Below are 18,745 nucleotides of genomic sequence, written 5' to 3'. Positions count from 1 at the left end.
TGATACATTTAGACTGAGCAAGAAAAGAAATGCTAAACCACTCTAGGGCTAATCTGTAAAATCCCTTTACCTTTGTCACACACACATAGCACTGCAGAACTATTTTTACCCTAATTTTTGACAGGTGTTTGTTAGGTAGACTAAGGCATTGTTCCAACAGCCAACCAACCCGCTGCTGATGTTCAAAGTACAGTTTAATGTCTAGGTACCACCACTTGATAGAAATTTTGTAAGAACATCTTTCTATGCTTGGAGTTAAATCTAAATTTGTTTAAGGAGAGTATGTGTTTATTTGCTAAAAGAATCAAGTAATGATGACTGAGCTGATTCCTGAGGTTAACTGGACTTCCAGCTGAATTTGTTTTCATTGCTCGGATGATTTTTCCCCCCTTATTTTTGTAAAATCATACCCAAAAGGTTTTGAGCCTTTTCACTTAAAAAAGGAAAGATTATTGGGGCTGAACATTTAATTGTCTTGAGCAGCAAGGAGTTTCTTCCAGACTTCACCATCTGGATATTGGTGTTTCTTTACAGATTCCTCCTTCATTTCTGTTGAATAACCAGAATCCTATCAAAGACAAAAAATAGAGTAGTGTTAATAACCACCTGGAACAAAACTCACTTATATATTTCTGCTGCCTGTAGAGATGCTGTTTTCAGATTGAAACGGGGGGAAGGACACACTATTGGCTCCTTCTCAGGATTAATCTAATCACACTTCCTTTGACAATTCAATCTCTGTTGGTGAAAATGAACCCCAATGTCTTGGACATGATGAAGATTAATGGTCCAGATAACACAACCACAGTCACAACATTTCAGTTCACTAACCTGCAGGTGGTGCCAGGTTTGTTTCTTCTTTTGGTTTGTTTTTTTGGTTTTTGCACAAGAAGTGTGTACTTTAAGGTCTCAGCTGGTGTTGGGAAAGAAGGCCAGCATGAGAGAAGCCTTGTTGGGGCAATTTCACCCCCAACCCCTGACCTTCAGGCCTTGGGAATTTGATATTGCTAATTAAGGAGCCATTTGTAATTTCTAGATACGGAAAATAAACTCTAAGGAGACAGCTTTGTGCTCCAGGGTCTAACCCACAAGAACAAGTCTACCAGGAGCTGGCAGTACTTCCTCAGGGAGGCCTCTCCAAGGGCCAGGCTCACCTTAGGAGGCATATAGGAAGCCTTCTTGATTATCACTGGATACCTGAAATGTTCATGCAGGTGGTCAACATATTCGCACATCCTAGGAGGAAGAAATCAGATTGGGGCAATAAAGCCTTACATTAGATCATTCATGTGGTACTAACTGTTCAAGCAAAGGGGTGAGAACCACTGAAGAAAGGGTGGACTATGGGGCACCAGGGTGGCTCGGTTGAGCGTCCGACTTCGGCTCAGGTCATGATCTCTGGTTCGTGGGTTCGAGCCCCACGTTGGGCTCTGTGCTGACAGCTAGCTCTGAGCCTGGAGCCTGCTTTGGATTCTGTATCTCCCTCTCTCTCTGACCCTCCCCTGCTCATGCTGCCCCTCTCTCTCAGAAATAAATAAAACATTTGAAAAATTTAAAAGAAAAGAAAGGGTGGACTCGATCCAGCCTTGCACAGGTTTCTACTCAACTCTTTCAACCTCTGCCTAAGGTCTTTCCCATCTGCAAAATAAAGCAATGTGAAGGCTCAGATGAAGTCATCTCGTGTGGGTACCAAAAGTCTCTTGTACCTACTGATGGTCCCTGACTTATGATGGTCTGACTTAAGATTTTTTTGACTTCATGATGGTGCAAAAGCCATATGTGCTCAGGAGAACTGTACTTCAAATTGTGAATTTGAATCTTTTCCTGAGCTTGTGATGTGTGACACGATCTCTTGTGATGCTAGGCTGCGGCACAGCAGACCCCAGTCAGCTATACCATCACGAGGGGCAACCAGTACATTGACAACCGTTTGTACCTATACAACCTCTCTGTTTCACACTTTCAGTACAGTATTCAATAAACTGCATGAGCTATTCAACAATTCATTATAATACAGGCTTTGTGTCATGATTTTGCCCAACTGTAGGCTAATACAGGTGTTTTGAGGACATTCAAGGTAAGCTAGCCTATGATGTTCAGTGGGTTAGGTGTATTAAATGCATTTTAAAATGTATTTTTAATATCTTAATTATCAATAATTGATAGGAATATATTACTATGTATTAGTAATCAGTATTTTATGGTGGGTTTGTCAGAATGTTAAGTCATCTTCAGCCAAGAAAGATCTGTAAAGGTTTTGTGACTCCCATCAGTTTAGACTCCATAAGTGTCTGGGATTATTTGGGTGCCGTTAGCCAAAAGTTAGATGAATTGATTAAAATCACCAACTGAGATCCCATACAGCCATACACATGATTTAGAAGAGCACAGGGGGGGTGCCTGGGTGGCTCAGTTGGTTAAGCGTCCGACTGGCTCAGGTCATGATCTAACAGTTCGTGGGTTCAAGGTCTGTGTTGGGCTCTGTGCTGACAGGCAGCTCAGAGCTTGGAGCCTGTTTCAGATTCTGTGTCTCCCTCTCTCTCTGCCCCTCCCCTGCTCCTGCTGTCTGTGTCTCTCTCTCTCTCAGAAATTAATAAAACATTAAAAAAGAAGAAGAAGAAGAGCAAAGGTGTTACTATCAGACCAGTCTGTTCAAATCTGGGGTCAGCTACCTTCTAGTTTTGTGACTTGAGGCAAGTGGTCTAACTCTGCCGCCCTGCTTCAGTCATTGGATACTGAACAGCCACGACAGACAGCCCATGTGCCCGGTGCTGGGAATTCACAAAGGACCTGGCAAGATAGCCTCCTGGTTTCAGTGGACACAGAGACTAAGTTACCAACTAGAATATGTGCTATGTATAATCGACAGACAGGCTACAGATGAAGAACCAGCCCCATGGAAGAAGATGTTCTGGCTTTGAAGAATGAGCAGGGAATGGGTGTTCCACGCAGTCACAAAGCCGGGGTGCTGAGCGGCGCCTGCACCTCGTGGCTGCTCCGCACGCACAGCGGCATTCCTGGGCAGTGCGGTGTGCTTCAGGAGGGCGGCATGAGGCACTTCCGCCCACTCCTGGGTGGTCGCAGTACAGTGCGCTCAGGGCTTGCCCTTCTCTCAGCCTCCAGACTGGCAGGACCTTTCAAGGTTGACCTCCCCGTGGTCCCACCCTCGGGACTGAAATAGAGGGGCAAAAGCAGAATAGCCCAGGAATGTTCACTTCTTATCATACAAAATATTTCAGACATAAAAGGCAGCATCTGTCTACTCCCCACCTAACTTGAGACAGAGACCATTACTTTACTTTGAAGTCCAGTCTAAACCCTCACAGATCCCATTTCTCTCTCACGCTCCTGCATTTGGTGTTTACCACTCCCATGCAAGCTTTCTATGCTTCTGCCATATAAAGATCACGTCTAGTGATCTTCCTGTGATACCACATCTAATTCCAAGAGAAAGAAATGCATAGTAAGGCCGTATGTGTGCAGATGATTGGAAGGCTATCTTAAAGTTCACCTGGGACGTGTTGAGAAAGAAGATGGAAATAGATGCGGCAAGATTACAGAAAGACTCCCGTGCTAGGACCAGGAGATTGTACAGAAGCAGAAAATATACACATGATGAAAGCAAGACTTTAAAAAAGGAGGAGTTCTGGTTTCTACCTGGTGCAACTTCCACCCACCCACCCATCACATACTTAGAAAACAAAGGCAGCTACCAAGAACCCACCCCCATGAAAGAAAAAGAGCTCTATCCACTGCTGGGGCTCCAGTTAACTGCCCCCATGTGAAGAAGGGGAAGCAAAACCAACTTAGCCTTTGAGTTACAGATGTGGCAATGGACAGAGTTCTTAGCACCTCTGGTCACAAGAGCAGAATTTTAAAAGGTCTGGCCTGAACCGAGGGACACTACTAAAGTTAACTCCAGGTTACTGACCTGTTTTTAAGGCTTGCAGAAACTGATATGAAGTCAAATATAATCAGGTGCTGTACCAGTTCACAGAGGCCAACTCCACCAGCATGGGGGCAAACAGGAACTGCAATAAAGACAGACTTCTACTTCGTGCCAAGTGGGGTGGGGGTGGGGGAGAATGAAAGAGAATCTCCAGGTTTTCTCATTGCCCACAGGTGATTATGTCATTCATTAATTTACAGGGATGAAATTCCAGGATGAAAATCATCAGAGTCCCTGATTAAGCTGAAAAGAGAGTCCCTACAGAGAACCCACAGGTATGTGGCAGGTAGGAAATGGAGGTTTGGGGTACAGCTCCAGGGCGCCCTTACTTTCAAACTTTTTGGCCATCAGCAACACTGAGAGGTTTTCATTGACACTTCCCAGCCTGCAGCTGTCAATCTGGAGAAACTGCAGGGCTTTTGCTTGGAGGAGCTGCTTAAATATCACTCTATTTTGGCACTGGAAATAGAATTAAAATAAAACCAACAGAATGGGGCACCTGGGTAGCTCAGTCAGTTGAGCATTCAACTTTGGCTCAGGTCAGGATCTCGTGGTTTGTGAGTTTGAGCCCCCTATCAGGCTCACTGCGGTCAGCCCATCAGCACAGAGCCCATTTCAGATCATCTGTCCCTTTTTCTCTGCCCCTCTACTGCTTGCACTCTCCCCAAAATAAATAGGTATTTTTAAGGGGCGCCTGGGTGGCTTAGTCAGTTAAGCGGCCGACTTTCCCTTGGGTCATGATCTCGCGGTTCGTGGGTTCGAGCCCCGCATCGGGCTCTGTGCTGACTGCCAGCTCAGAGCCTGGAGCCTGTTTCAGTCTGTGACTCCCTCTCTCTCTGACCCTCCCCTGCTCACGCTGTCTCTCTCTCTCTCTCCTAGAAATAAATAAAAATATTAAAAAATAAATAAATAAATAAATAAGTATTTTTAAAAAACTGTTTAAAATAAAACTAATTAGAAAAGTCATCTTTGGCCATTAGGGTATCTACAACTAGCAATGCGCCAATTCCAAGTCACTCCTCAGGGGCCTTCAGGAAGCCTGAACTCTATCTACTCTTTGTTTTCATCTGCATGAAGCAAGCTTTGACAGCACAGGCCGGGGACCTTACTGCTCGCTGCTTTATAAATCCGATAGAGGAATGGTGGGAGTCAGGCAAAGTCATGCCGGCTTGATATCTATTAAGGAATTGCTGTCATAGTTGACTGGCAAGTGGGAGGTGAAATACGTATTTCATCAGAATGAAATACGGCGATGGCAAGGAGCAGGTGGTATGGACGACAAAAAAAAAAAAAAAAAAAACCACCATCTCTAAACAGCATTGTTCCTTTTGCCGGGAAAACTGAGAATCTGTTCCTTCACATTGCTCTGCTCGTGGGTGGACTGCTGCAGGTTTTGGCAGGCATTCATGCTTCGTGTATAAGCACAAAGAGCGAACGCAATAATGTTTACTCTGTTTGGAAGCTGGCTTTCTTAAAACCATACAGTGCATCTTATGCCCTTGCACGAGCAGCTTTAAATTGCTGCTTTGTGAATTTTGATTAGATACTTTGAAGAAGATAAATGGTCTTAGTCATTTGAATTGTAGGAAAAGATACAAACTTTTGACTATATCTGACCCCAGACTCTACTAATGTGCTGTAATATACCCCCATTTCTGAAATTAAAACTCCCCCAACTCAGGGGGACCTGGGTAGCTCAGTCAGTTAAGTTTCTGACTCTGGACCTCAGCTCAGGTCATGATCTCATGGTCATGGGATCGAGCCCCACATCAGGCTTCGCGCTGAGCATGGAGTCTAGTTGGTTTCCTCTCTCTCTCCCTATGACCCCTCCCCAGCTCATGTTCATTCTCTCTCTCTCAAAATGAACAAGCATTAAAAAAAAGAAAAAGAAAGCTTCCCAACTCAAAATAACACAGGTGATGTAACCTAATGTATGCCAGTGTCCTCAGTGGGTGGCCAGTGTGTACTGAGCCCAAGGAGATGTCACTCACCTGCTCTCCTGTGGCAACACCAATTCCTAATGGGACCAGTGCCTATAAAATATAAGGCAACTTGATGTTATTTTCCCAAGTCTTCAAACTGAAACTGCCAATGTTTAACTGCCAATATTTATAGTCGTTTAACGACTTAGAGCTGAAGAAGGAAATGTCCCTGCAGCGGAGCCAAGTGAAGTTAAAGGAATGGCAGAAGGCGGTCAAGGGGAGGGTGTATGCACACAGGAGGGGCTGTGTGCGCCTGTAGGGGATACAGCCAGCGCTAGTTTATACCCTGCTGTTAGTTTCCTTTCTGGCTGTCACTCTGCAGATTCTCCCTACCACCCTCTTCAGTGGTTGTTCTAGAACCCTCTCCCTTCAAGCTCAGTGAGCAGTCTTAGATCCACCTTACAGGTCAGGGTGAGCTCCTTCCTTACCTGGTGAAATGTTCACCTGGTGAGTGCCAGAGTCTTCTTAGCATAGCACTGCTCTCTCAGTCCTATCGCCTGAAGCTACCTCACTCTCTTCCACCTGGGCTCCAGGCTGCTCCCTCCACTGTCACCACCGGACTGTGATACCACAGGCACTCTCCTCAGATAGCAATGGCACTAATAGCTAACATTGAGCTCTTACCACCTGTCCAGTGCTGTGTGAAACTATGACTGAAATGATTGCTCATCACAGCCCACTGGGACAGGAATCATCATCACCCCCATTTCACAGAGGTGAAACAGGTCCAGGGCTAGTAACTGTCCCCAGATGACAAAGCTAGAAAGGGGTAGAGCCCAGGCTTAAACTCCAGGCCAACTCCAGAGCCAGGGAAGACATCTGAATCGCTAGATAGGACTACTTCCCTACAGAAACACCCTGGGGGCACCTGGGTGGCTCAGTCGGTTGAGCGTCCAACTCTTGGTTTCAGCTCAGGTCATGATCCCAGAGTTGTGGGACGGACCCCCGCATTAGGCTCCATGCTGACCATAGAACCTGCTTGAGAGTCTCTCTCCACTGCTTACATTCTCTCTCTCTCTCAAATAAATTGATAATCCTTAATTTAGGAGCCAGATATCCCAAATCCTGCTAGCTGTCCTGCCTCTAATGGGATATGTGGACATGGGTGAGTCATGGAAAACCAGAAGCCTCTGCCTCCTCATCTCCAGGTCAAAAGTTAGAGCAGATGGTCGCCGAGGCACCTTCTAGCTTCCTGGTTTATGCTTTCAGGAACTTCTAACTTAAATGTGCTCAGGTCTTTATCTCAAAACAAGAACAAAAACCAGAGTGGGGAAAAGTAGTAGAGGAGGGGGAAATCCATGCATTCTACACCATCTTAAAGCCTATGTTTTTGACACTAAATAGGTACGAACTTTTATTTCTTCCTTTTATTTATTTCCTGAACCTGCTCTATTCTAGCTGCCCTCTCCCTTCACCGCCCGCCCTCCTAGATTACTAGGAAAGCCTCCTAGCTCTGCTCTCTGCCTCCAGTTTCTTTCTGCCTGTTCCACATCTCCTCAGTACCCCGTGTCTCAATCCACTCTACGTGTTTTTTCCCAGTGAAATCATCTTTAATCCTATTCTCTCCTTCAAGATACGATGGCGGCTCACTGTGTCAGGCCACATCTTGTGCACAGACAGATCTGCCGTCTGGCCCCATGAACCCATCTTCTGGTCCCCGCTGTGCACCTGCCCTGTGCTGGGGGTCTCCAGAGCCTGCTATCTCTGCGGCTTCTCCTGGCCTTCGTCTGTCTGTGCCCACTTCATGGGATGCTTCCTGAGGGGATGGCCTTCTCTGTGTAAATGAGACCTCAGACGGCTAAAGCCCAGAAGAGCTTCTGAGGAAACCCTCTAGGCGGGCAGCAGTGCAAGTCCCTGTGTGGGCAAGTGGGCAACTTTAGGGCATGGCTACCCCCATAAGAACCCTGAGGCAAATGTCCTGTTTCTCGAACCATGGCCTCTCACCAGATTCTCATTTCAGAACGACTCCTCAGAAGCTTTCAGTTCTGTTTAAATCAACATAGTCACCCCATGACTCCTGGTGACATCTCCCCCTCCTACAGTACAGCTTTCCTCAGGGTCAGCTCTTGTCTTACCCACAAGGCCGCTCCACCATCCCAGCCCATGCCTATCTCTCCCTTCAGTGACCTTCCTTCTACTGTCCTCAGCGCTCAGGGCCCCACCCAGCATGCCCACCATGTCTTAGCTTTTTCTCTCCAGCTAGGCTGTGAAGTGGGGAGTGTGGGGAAGCATCCCTCTAACACAGGCTTCTGTGGAGTGTACCACATAAGAAGCTCATATGTTCATTTACTGAGAGAAATGGAGCAGAATATCTCCAGTAGGCCCTACGACTTCATGCAGGATACACTGAGGTGTCTTTTCTAGGACTTGGAACTATCTGTCCTCACAATGAGAATTTTCAGATTAATTCTGAAAGTATTATATAGTATAGTGATGCAAAGTCACTCCAGGGGGAAAAATCTTCTCCCAGGCAGGCAGGAAAGGGCTATAAGGCAAGCAAACCCATGAATCCTATAGCAGAGTGTTGGTGGGGAAGGGTTATCAGAGGAAAACGTAAAAGGGGGGTTGGAGGGAGTGCTGGTCGGGGCTGGGCAGGCACTGCCTTGGGGAGGGGTGAGGCTTAAAATTCAACATGTCTGGTGCCAGGAGCAGGCATCTCTGTGCTTTGCAGGGAGATGCGTGGGGCCACCCTGGACTGACACCATCTCATATTCAAATCGCACAACCAGTTCCTGTCCTGATTTTTCACTCACCCAACAGCTTTTGGTTTAATGTGGCTCCTTGTGGAGCTTGCTCTGGTCAGAGGATACAACACTCTACTGCTCCCAGAAGTTGGGAGTTCTCCTTATACATTAACTAACTGGCATTCTGGCTTTATATACATCCATGCTGGACACCTGGCTACAGGGAGACACCCCCTGAGAAAGGATGTTCTCAGACGCTCTGAGCTCTGACCTATGAGGGGTGTCCCCAAACCTGAGAGGGAGGGAAGCTGAGTAGATCTGTGCAGGAAGTACAGTGGTGTGTGGGCTCCTGGTAGCCTTCTCTTGGGCAGTCCTGACCTAGGCATTAGCTAAGCAAACCTTGTATTTTTAGTCCACCAGAGGAATCTACCCTTTTCTTTCATTGTGGGGGAGTAAAATATTTTAGTATCAGCCAGATTTTTAGATTTACAAAGTCTGGAGCCATATCTATTAACCTTTGGTTTGCTGGCAGCCTTTCAACTTTTAGTGATGTACTGTCTCTAAAAAATATAGAAATGTAAATGGAAAGAAGCAACGGGGTTTGGGGATCTGTCAGACTGAACCTACAAATGAATATACATGGCAACAGTGACAGAGGCAGGAGCAGCTTTTCTACCTTGGAAATGGTGGCGTGTCCCAGAATGTCATCGGGGGAGGTGGGTTCCTCAATCCACAGTGGCTTGAACTCAGCCAGCTTTGACATCCACTCTATTGCCTCGGGCACATCCCAGCGCTGGTTGGCATCCATCATCTGCAGAGACAGAGACAGAGACAGAGAGAGCCATCACCATGAGGTCTGCCTGGTACTGACTTGTGACAGGGCTGCGGCTCTGAGGGAGGAAATGCTGTCACTCAGTGCCACCAGCTGCTGAGCAAGACTTCCAGAGGAAGGCTGACATCTCTGTGGACGACCAGCATGCAGCCATCATAAAGGGAGCCAAAGAGCAGCCACCAAGATGGGCACTGTGGTTCAAGCTGTGTCTTCTGGAGGAAACCCAAGTCACTCACAGAGCCACCGTGATGTGTCCTGGGCTAGGCTCCGGAGAAGTGCTCCCTGGCCCTGGAGCTCTGGCCCTATCTACATTTAGGGCTTGGAACTATACTTGTCTTGCAGTATTCATTGTTCTGGAAACTACTTTATCATCTTCTGAGTCATTCATGGTTGATTCTAAATTGGTTCCCTAGTCATTTATTGACTTGTCAACTATGAGTCTGGCACAATAATAAGCAACCCAAACTCTACCATTAACGAAGCACCTACTCAACTGGGTACTTTATGATGCAGTTCATATTAACCCAGTTTACAGAAAAGAAAACTGACATGCAGAGAAGTTAAGGAACTTGCCAAGAACAGTAAGTCATATAAACAGCTAGTTCTGATCCAGGCCTCTTTAATTCTCAGGCTCTGGCTCTCTGTGTGTGGAAAGCCTTCCTGGAAGCCAGGTGCTGGGTGCACAGAGACTAAGTGAGGGCCTCCCCAACCCCGAGAATATCACGCTTTGAGACGACAGACAGAGGTAGAAAGTGCTAAGTGGTTAAGAGTTCTCAGAGGGGGCACTATGAAAACCAAATGATAGTACACCTAGAATCCATTTGTACCACAAATTACTTGGAGAAGGATGGCCCCATAAAACAAAAGCATTAACTTGTGTATATATAATGATACTTCTGATCCTAGGGCAAGGACTCAACTTCTATTTTAGTTAACTTAGGAAACATGCCTCCAAAACACCACAAAAACATCATGTTGTGACTTCATAAAAATATTTTACATGTAATAAGAAATGTCTTATAAAAGTAGTCAGAAATTATCGACCCTTACATTTATCTCAACAAAGCCTGGCTTCTCTTCAACATTGGCTCCCTGACACTTGCCTACCTATGGACCAGGCGGGACGTATTTTTTCAGGGGAGTTAAAGAGCAGCACACTGGGGCTCCAAGGGAGACCTGCTTGCTCAGGCGCATCTGTGCCAGCAAGCGGAACAATCCCTAAGCCTGACCTTATGCAGTTCTATAGAACAGAAACATTTTAAACTAGCAGCTCACACAAATATGTGCTTCCTCTCTCATTCAGCTTTAAAATTCCCAATGTCCTTTGGGGCACCTGGGTGGCTCAACTGGGTAAGCATCTGACTTTGGCTCGGGTCATCATCTCATGGTTTGTGAATTCGAGTCCCACATCTGGCTCTGTGCTGATGGTGTGATGGTGTAGAGCCTGCTTGGGATTCTCTCCTTCTCCTTCTCTTTCTGCCCTCTCAGCACTCTCTCTCTTTTCAAAATAAATAAACTTTAAAAAATAAAATAAAATTCCCAACATTCTTTAATCCTTGCTTGAAACGAGTTGTATTTTGGCCCAAGACACAGGCTTTATGCAAGACTGCTCTTTCTCAATGGTAGGGGAGGACACTTACCAATGTCTTCTCGGGTCCAATCATGTTTCTGATGAGTCGGCACCTACGGATGTCATCCTGGAGATCAGCACCCACTTTTACCTTAAACCTGTAAAATAAATGTGGTTTTGTAGCTTGGATGTATTCTGATGTGGCAAAGACACGTGGATTTTCTGCAGAAGCAGCCACCTCTATCAGTAATTCACAGATCACATCTTCTAGTAACCTTTTGCCCTTTCCTGGGCTCAGACAAGCCACTTGAAAATAACCTGGCAGATATATCAGGGCAATAAGGCGTAACTACTTGCTGACTCAAAGTCTAAGAACTAGAACCTCTCTCTCTCTCTCAAAAATAAAGATTATTTTTTTATCAGTATATTTATCAGTATGACTGATAAAATACCTCCAGCTGCACAGAGGTTTACAAGAGAGCTTCATCCTAAATCAATGCAGTGAGAGGCCAGCCAAAGGGACCCCAGTGGAGCAGGGGCCTGACACTGGGGAGTCACATGACTCCGTCACAAAATGAGGAGCAGCAGAGGTCTCCTTTACATCACAGCTAGCCACGTGCAGATTAGAACAGATTAGGAGCCCCCTTAATCTGTTTTGATGCCCAAATACTCTCTAGACCCAGGCCTCTACATTATACTCCTGGCCCCAAAATGCAGTAGAGAGTGTGGTCAGCCTGAGTGTGGCACTGCTACGTTGAGAAGGCAATGCCACCATGGGTGAGGCCAGCTTCCTCTCCCTCACCCAGGAATTGCCCGGCATCTTCCCTCTACTTTCCCCGATGCCCATACTCTGTGCCAACAGAAAGCCCCACTGGCCACACACATTCTGGCATCTGCTGCTTCTTCCCTCCACTCAGCACTAAACCCACAAAGAAAGACTTTTCTATCCCAGATGGGAGCTTCAGTTTCCCGATGCCAGGCTTCTGTGCTGGGCAGCCTCTGAAATCACGCCTCAGCCTTCTGTGACTCGCCAGCCACACTGCTCCCACCTTTCCCAGGTATGAGGAAAGAGGGAAGGTGCTGGCACTTCCTGAGCACCTGCTATGGCTCCCACTGTGCTGATCCTTTTCAGACACAGCAACTTTGAGGAGAATCATGAGTAAGTATTATTCCTATTTCATAGAGAAAGAAAATAAGGTTCAGACAGGTTGAGCCATTTGCCCATGATCACACAGCAAGTACTTGCAGGGTACGAGGGGAAAAGGCAAGAGGCTGATTTCAAGTCCGTCACATCCCAAGCCTCTTTCCAATGCTTCATGCTGCCTCCTTCAAATTCTCACTTCTGGACCCTTCATTTATTTGAGGAGTTAACAAAAATTCAGTGCCTCCCAAACTTTAGCATGTGCACAAATCACCCTCTGAAATGGGATCTTGTTAAAATGCAGATTCCTGAGTGGCAGGTCTGGGAAGAGGCCGGACAGGCTGCATTTGTGACAAACTCCCAGGAAATGCTGATGTTCCTGCTCCAGACCACACTGGCAGCAGAAGGAGGCCAGTGCCCAGACTGAGAGTCACGCAGGGAACCCAGGGATCTATTACAGAACATGCCACCATGAGCACGTTCATGGTGAGCATGTGAGTCTTCACAGTGACCACGTCACAAGATGATGGTCCCTCTATGTCCTGCACTGTGTCAGGTTTTGGGGCCACTGACAACCACAATGTATCCAGAGGAAAACCCTAGGATGCCCAGGGGTCCATATCTGCACAGAAGAGAGACACGCAGAGAAGCATCAACAGTTGGTCTGGAGAGAAACAGCCTGGGGAAGAGAAGAGGCGCCACTCCAGGGGAAGAGGGGACTTGGAGACTGTGGAGAACTGAAACCAGTGGCTGGAAGTGACATGGAAGGGAAGAGTTTGATACAGCTTTTTTAATGTTTTATTTATTTCTGAGAGAGAGAGAGAGAGAGAGAGAGAGGCAGCATGAGCAGAGGAGGGTCAGAGAGAGAGGGAGACACAGAATCTGAAGACAGAATCCAGGCTCTGAGCTAGCTGTCAGCACAGAGCCCGATGCGGGGCTCAAACCCATGAACCGTGAGATCATGACCTGAGCTGAAGTCGGATGCTTAACCAACTGAACCACCCAGGCACCCTGGGTTTGATACATTTTGATGCTCTTTCTAAAATGCAGAGCCATCAAACAACACAAAAGCCCCTTGCAAGTTAGGCTCACTGACTCTGCAGGTTTTCAAGTGGAAGCGGAATCAGTGCTTATTACTGATAGTAAAAGAGTGGACTTCTCAGGCACCTGGGTGGCTCAGTGGGTGGAGCATTTGGTTCTTGGTTTTGGCTCAGGTCATGGTCTCACATTTTCTGAGTTCAAGCTTGACATCAGGCTCAGTGCTGATGGTGCAGAGCCTGCTTAGGATTCTGTCTCTCCCCCACTCTCTCTCAAAATAAATAAATAAAGTAAAAAAATTTTTTAAGTTGATTTCTATTCTAGAATGGTGCTTGAAATACATGATCCCCAATGTCTGTTTCAAATGTGTCATCCCAGGATTCTAATTAAGACTCACATCTCCTCTTTGGAGAAGGCCTGGCCTACGCTGAGACTTCTCCTGTGTGTCCCCCCAGGTCAGACCGCTCCTGGGAGAATCTGGCCTCTTTGGTGCCTTTTGCTCCTGGCTCCTGTCCACTGCCCAGCCCGTCATGCTGCTACCTGGGACAGTAAAGCTTGCTACCACACACACAAGTTACCTGGTCCAGCCGTCCCGCAGTGCCTTGGCGCAGAGCTGTGGGGAGAGGAGCACAGCCAGCATCACACACCACAGAGCTCTCCTGGGTCTAATGAGGACCTCAGTTGTCCCTGATCTGGTTTCACAAGCACTTATGGCAGCAATGGGAACCAGAGGGACAACTATGTGTTGTTGCATTAAGAGCACAGCTTAGCCAACAGAGCATAACTCTTTGTACCCATAGGATGACTTTCTTTCCTCATGTCTATGGGAATAATGTCTTTAATTGTTCACACTCCTTGAAGGGCAATGGAGAATTGATACCCTCTTCTTAAAGCTAGGATTCCTGCAGCACCCAGAGAACTAATGGATGTGAGGGTAACAAACAGAAGCTAGTCTTTCTCTCAGCTGCAGGTATTGGTGGGATCAATCACACACTGGCTGCATGCCCTGTACCAGCCACGCAACCAGGCGGCAAGCATGACACAACTCACAGCATTTATCTGGAGCCTCCAAACCACCCACAAGACCCGTATTATTTCCTCATTTCACAGTGAGGAAACTGAGGCTCAGCATGGTTAGGTGTAACACTGCACAACATTACACTGGTTTCTTTGCCTGGGGGTCAAATCCTGGGCTGTCCCCTTCCAGAACCCACAGTAGGACATGCTAGGTCACAGAGTCCCATGCCCACAATATGAACGGCTTTACTTTTGCTCCAGTAGAAGTGTTTTCAGAATGAGGCATTGGGCCCACAATGATCTAGAAAGATTCACAAGAAAACTCCAGAAAGCCAGGAATATATAACCTGTCTACAGAACCAGCTTCGGATGCCTACCTGCTTCAGTGTGTCATCCGAGTACCCCAGCCAGGCACACGACGTGGTGTAGGCAGGGTAGCCATGCATCAGCATTTGCTCTTCTGTGGACACACGGTGCTTGTCAACATTTGTGCTTTCGAGGGACCTTCAGACTTAGAATTACCTAGCTAAGCTGCTGCCCCCAGAGAACCCAGCTGTTCTTCTGACCGCGCCTTTCACATGCACCCAGCCCCAAGTCCAGCCTTTGGTCACATTCACGATCATGCAAATACCAAAGCTGCCAAACAAGCCCAAGGTCTTCCTGTCATACCCAGGATGCTTCTTCATCCAGACACAACTACCTGTCAGAGGGCCTGGCTGCTGGGCATGGGGCATTAGGGAAGACAATGTGAACCCCCAGACGACAGGGACATTCAAAAGGACAGTGACAGCAAAAACAATGAAGTAAATTTCTTTACCACCCACCTCTCTCTTTTTTACCAACTTGACCTTTCTGTAATATTTCTGGAAAAAAAATTAAAAATGACATCACTCTTTTAGACAACAAATCATGCCACTATTTACATATCAGTGGTACCAGAAAACTTCCAAGTCTGTCACGCAAGTATGACTCACCATAGGCTTCCTCCTCGGTCAGGACGTCTGTGATGTACCTGAAATCTATGCAGGATAACAGTGTCCTGGGGTCCTGGCAGCGTGGCAGGAGAGGGGAAAGGCCCAGATCAATTCACAAGCGGCTTATGTTTCTAAGGATGTGCTTACACTGATACATGGGATTACCCTTTTGAGGAAAGGACCTTCAGGATTTGTGTTAAATTGTTTGATGCTGTCATTCCTTGGTGTAAAGCCCTTCAGAGGGTCAGTGCTGACTTCCAAAGATATCCTCAGGCACTCCTGCTCTAACCCCCGCCCCCTCTCTCTTCCCTCTCCTGACACCTGGGCTTTAGCCATCCCAACTAACATGGCTTCTGGAAAGAGGATCTGGCATGAGGCAAGCACTCAGCATGAGTTAAGTGGATAGGTGAGCACCTGGTGTCTCTGTAGACATCATTGCTCCACACGTCAGGGCTGACAGGGATACCGGAGCAGCTCAGTGGGAGAGGAAAGAAGGCTGGTCTCAGAGCCCGGCTCCCTGGGTCAACCCTGTGCCCACTGTTTATTAGCAGTATGACTGTGGTCAATTTCCTCTGTTGCCAAATTGGGCAATTCACTTCACTCACAGGAACAGACCATTCTGGGTCTGGATTAAACATGAGAGACCCAGCACGCCGCCTCACACTGGACCATCACTGGCTGTTCTCTCCCCACCTCTTCCTGCCCCACACTCACTGCTCCGACCACACTGGCAAGGCCGACATCCTCAGCTGGGCCTCTGATTGAGACCCCTCCCCATCTCAATCTAACAGTTGGGAAGCAACCAGTAGCTTCACTCCCTCTCAGGTTTTACTATCACCAACATTCCTCCACCAATCTGTTAAAAATTGTAAAAGCTTGGGGTGGCTGGGTGGCTCAGTCTGTTAAGCGTCTAACTCTTGATTTTGGCTCAGGTCATGATCTTTCAGTTGTGGGACTGAGGATGGGTTCTGCACTGTGTGTGGAGCCTGCCTGGGNACTCACCTGTGCATTCTCTCTCTCTCTCTCTCTCAAAATAAACATTTAAAAAATTGTAAAAGCTCTTTCAACACTCAGATTCTGCATCTGTTAAGACTATCAGCCACTATTAAAACAGTAAATAGGATCCAAAAGAATGAAGTTGCACCTTTCTAGTAGCCCTCAACTCATTCAGTTTGGGGAGCCGCTTCCTACACCCCTCTGAAAGCCTAACATTGAGCCTAAAGGTAGCGAATGTCCTTCCCCTTTGAATGGGGCCCCCTGGCCACCTGCAACCATGTTGATGGTGTGATATCCTCTTATTTTTACTTTTTCCCAGAGAATAGACAATGTCTGCTGACCAGCAAACAGTCTTCAAGGCCAAGGTACTCTTTGTTTCTCCTAAATGGTGATGCCAAAAAATAACAGGGCCTTCTGCTGACTACCAGAATTTCAGTGAGCACATAAGACATCACCCTAATGCAGCTGATACTCAAAGACATTAAGTGACATGCCTCAGGTCAACCTGCCAGAAAATAGAGGAGCCCACATTCAAAGCCAGGTCTACCTGGGTCTGAAGGTCACTCCCCTTAACTTGGCCATTGCCCAGACTTTTTTTTCTCCTCCCCTGGCAGAAGCTTTTCCCTACCCACAAACAGGACAAGGAGAAAGGAAACATCCAGGTGCATATCTTTTGCGTTTGGCTCCTTCTCTTCTGGAATCAGATAGTGAAGTCTAAATTCAAAGTGACCAGATGGTATCTTAATAATAACATCTTGCTCTTCAGAGTTTTGGGAAGGACTTTTATCATTTGGTCTTTCAACCAATTCTATGAGGTTCTCAGAGAAATCACGATTATCCCTTTTTCATAATTGGGAAATGGAGGCTCCCATGTGCAAAGGCTCCACAGTGGGGAGGCAGGACCCAAAGTCAAAGCTTCCCATGGGCCACTCTGTGTGGGCAACAGCAAGCTGTCACCACAAATATCAGAACAGAAATATTAAGGTTTACTGGGGTTTTGCTTCATCATCACTTTGGTGATCCATAGACAATCCTGAATATATTTGCTGATTATCAAAAGGCAAGTAATCCACAAAATCCATCTCATTTATACTGCAACACTATTAAAATAGTTAAACATTATAATGTCAAAGAATTTACTTACCATGTCAACAAGTAACTTCCACAGAGGCTTGAAAAAGAAAAAAAGAATTTTAAAACATGTGTAAAGTGTGCATTTTTTTCCCGTGAAAGTAAACACCACTCCCACTTTCAAACACCTGCCCACCAGCCCACCTGCACACCTGGGGCTCTAACGCTTCCTCCTAACTCCTCACCTTTGCTGCTCTCCCATTTCCTTCTCAGCCCTTTCTAACGTACTCCTAGGGTTTCCTAACTACTGCCAAGGAGAAAACACATGAAACCAACTTCCATATTGCTTTTGGAGGCCTGCGTCTTTTGTCTTTAGAAGGCTGCTCGTTGAGGAAGTATTTAGCCCTCAGCTGTGTTTTGGATTATTTCACAGAGCTCCTGCAAGTGCTCCTCCGATGAGTTACCTTTCCCTCCTGCTTGGCCCACAGGTCCCACACAGCGTTGAGAACGGCTGCTGTCGCCAGATGCACAACACCTTTCTCAGGACCGATCTGGTTCGGAAGCAAAATACACCAGCGTTTCTTAGACATTAAAGTGACAGGTCTCCTAGCCAGGGACATATTTCAAGAGTTAAAAGGCATCAATAAAAGCTCACAATAAGGTTAAGCTTTTTAAATAAACTTTTTTTTTTTTTTTTCAGTTTTAGAGGTGGTGGGAAGAGAAGCAGAGGGATTGACAGAGAATCCCAAGTAGGCTCCACGGTGAGCATGGAGCCCGATCTCACAACCCTGGGATCACGACCAGAGCCAAAATCAAGAGTCAGGTGCTCAACTGACTGAGCCACCCAGGTGCCTCATGCTTTTTTTTTTCCCCCTGAAAGTTTCTAACCTATAGAAACGTTGCAAGAACAGTAAAAAAACAAAACAAAACAAAACAAAACAAAAAACTCCTTCATATCACTACCCCCAACTCTCTCTCTCTGTATGTATATACAGACAAATATATATAAATTATATAAATACAATTGATTTTACTGAACCATTTAAGTTGCAAATATCATGCTCCTCGAACCCTAAATACTTCTGTGTGTAGGTCCTAAAAACAAGGACATTTTCTCACATAACAATAGTACAATGATCAAATTCAGGGCATATAAATTGATAGAATACTACTGCCTAAAAGACAGTCCATAATCAAATTCTGCCAATTGTCTCAATAATGTACTTTATTTTATTAACATATTGCATTTGGTTGTTCTGTCTCTTCAGTCTCTTTATCTGGAATAGTTTTTCTTATTTTTTTTTTTTTTAAAGAAGATGTTGACATTTTAAAGAACATGGGCTAAGTGACCTGTAACAGTGTCTCTCAGTTTGGGTTAGTCTAGGGTTCCCTCATGACTGGGATTCAGGTCATACTTTTTTGGCACAAATTCTAAGTAAGCAATAATGTCCTTTTGGTTTTTTATTAGAGCTATTACCTTTCAGCACTTAG

At 46.2% G+C, this 18,745-nt stretch overlaps 1 protein-coding gene across 2 annotated transcripts in view; it reads right to left on the bottom strand.

Annotated features, from left to right (window-relative positions):
• Positions 1 to 255: 255 nt before the first annotated feature.
• ENOSF1 (enolase superfamily member 1) overlaps positions 256 to 18,745 on the bottom strand; it is a 30,103-nt gene continuing 11,613 nt past the window's right edge. For both annotated transcript variants that reach the window (XM_077778258.1, XM_077778259.1), the window contains 13 exons: positions 17,719 to 17,805; positions 17,328 to 17,354; positions 15,188 to 15,260; positions 15,038 to 15,076; positions 14,591 to 14,673; positions 13,775 to 13,809; positions 11,088 to 11,175; positions 9,292 to 9,426; positions 5,941 to 5,982; positions 4,279 to 4,408; positions 3,932 to 4,031; positions 1,155 to 1,236; positions 256 to 568 (listed from right to left, as the gene is read on the bottom strand). In XM_077778258.1, coding sequence (XP_077634384.1) covers positions 467 to 568; positions 1,155 to 1,236; positions 3,932 to 4,031; positions 4,279 to 4,408; positions 5,941 to 5,982; positions 9,292 to 9,426; positions 11,088 to 11,175; positions 13,775 to 13,809; positions 14,591 to 14,673; positions 15,038 to 15,076; positions 15,188 to 15,260; positions 17,328 to 17,354; positions 17,719 to 17,805 — 1,023 coding nt within the window. In that variant the 3' untranslated portion in view covers positions 256 to 466. The remainder of the gene's footprint in view (positions 569 to 1,154; positions 1,237 to 3,931; positions 4,032 to 4,278; positions 4,409 to 5,940; positions 5,983 to 9,291; positions 9,427 to 11,087; positions 11,176 to 13,774; positions 13,810 to 14,590; positions 14,674 to 15,037; positions 15,077 to 15,187; positions 15,261 to 17,327; positions 17,355 to 17,718; positions 17,806 to 18,745) is intronic.

Source organism: Crocuta crocuta, unplaced genomic scaffold (assembly GCF_008692635.1).
Source record: "Crocuta crocuta isolate KB4526 unplaced genomic scaffold, BGI_CrCroc_1.0 scaffold26, whole genome shotgun sequence".
In the NCBI taxonomy this organism is placed as follows: Eukaryota; Metazoa; Chordata; class Mammalia; order Carnivora; family Hyaenidae; genus Crocuta; species Crocuta crocuta.
This window is presented reverse-complemented; position numbering and strand designations above follow the sequence as displayed.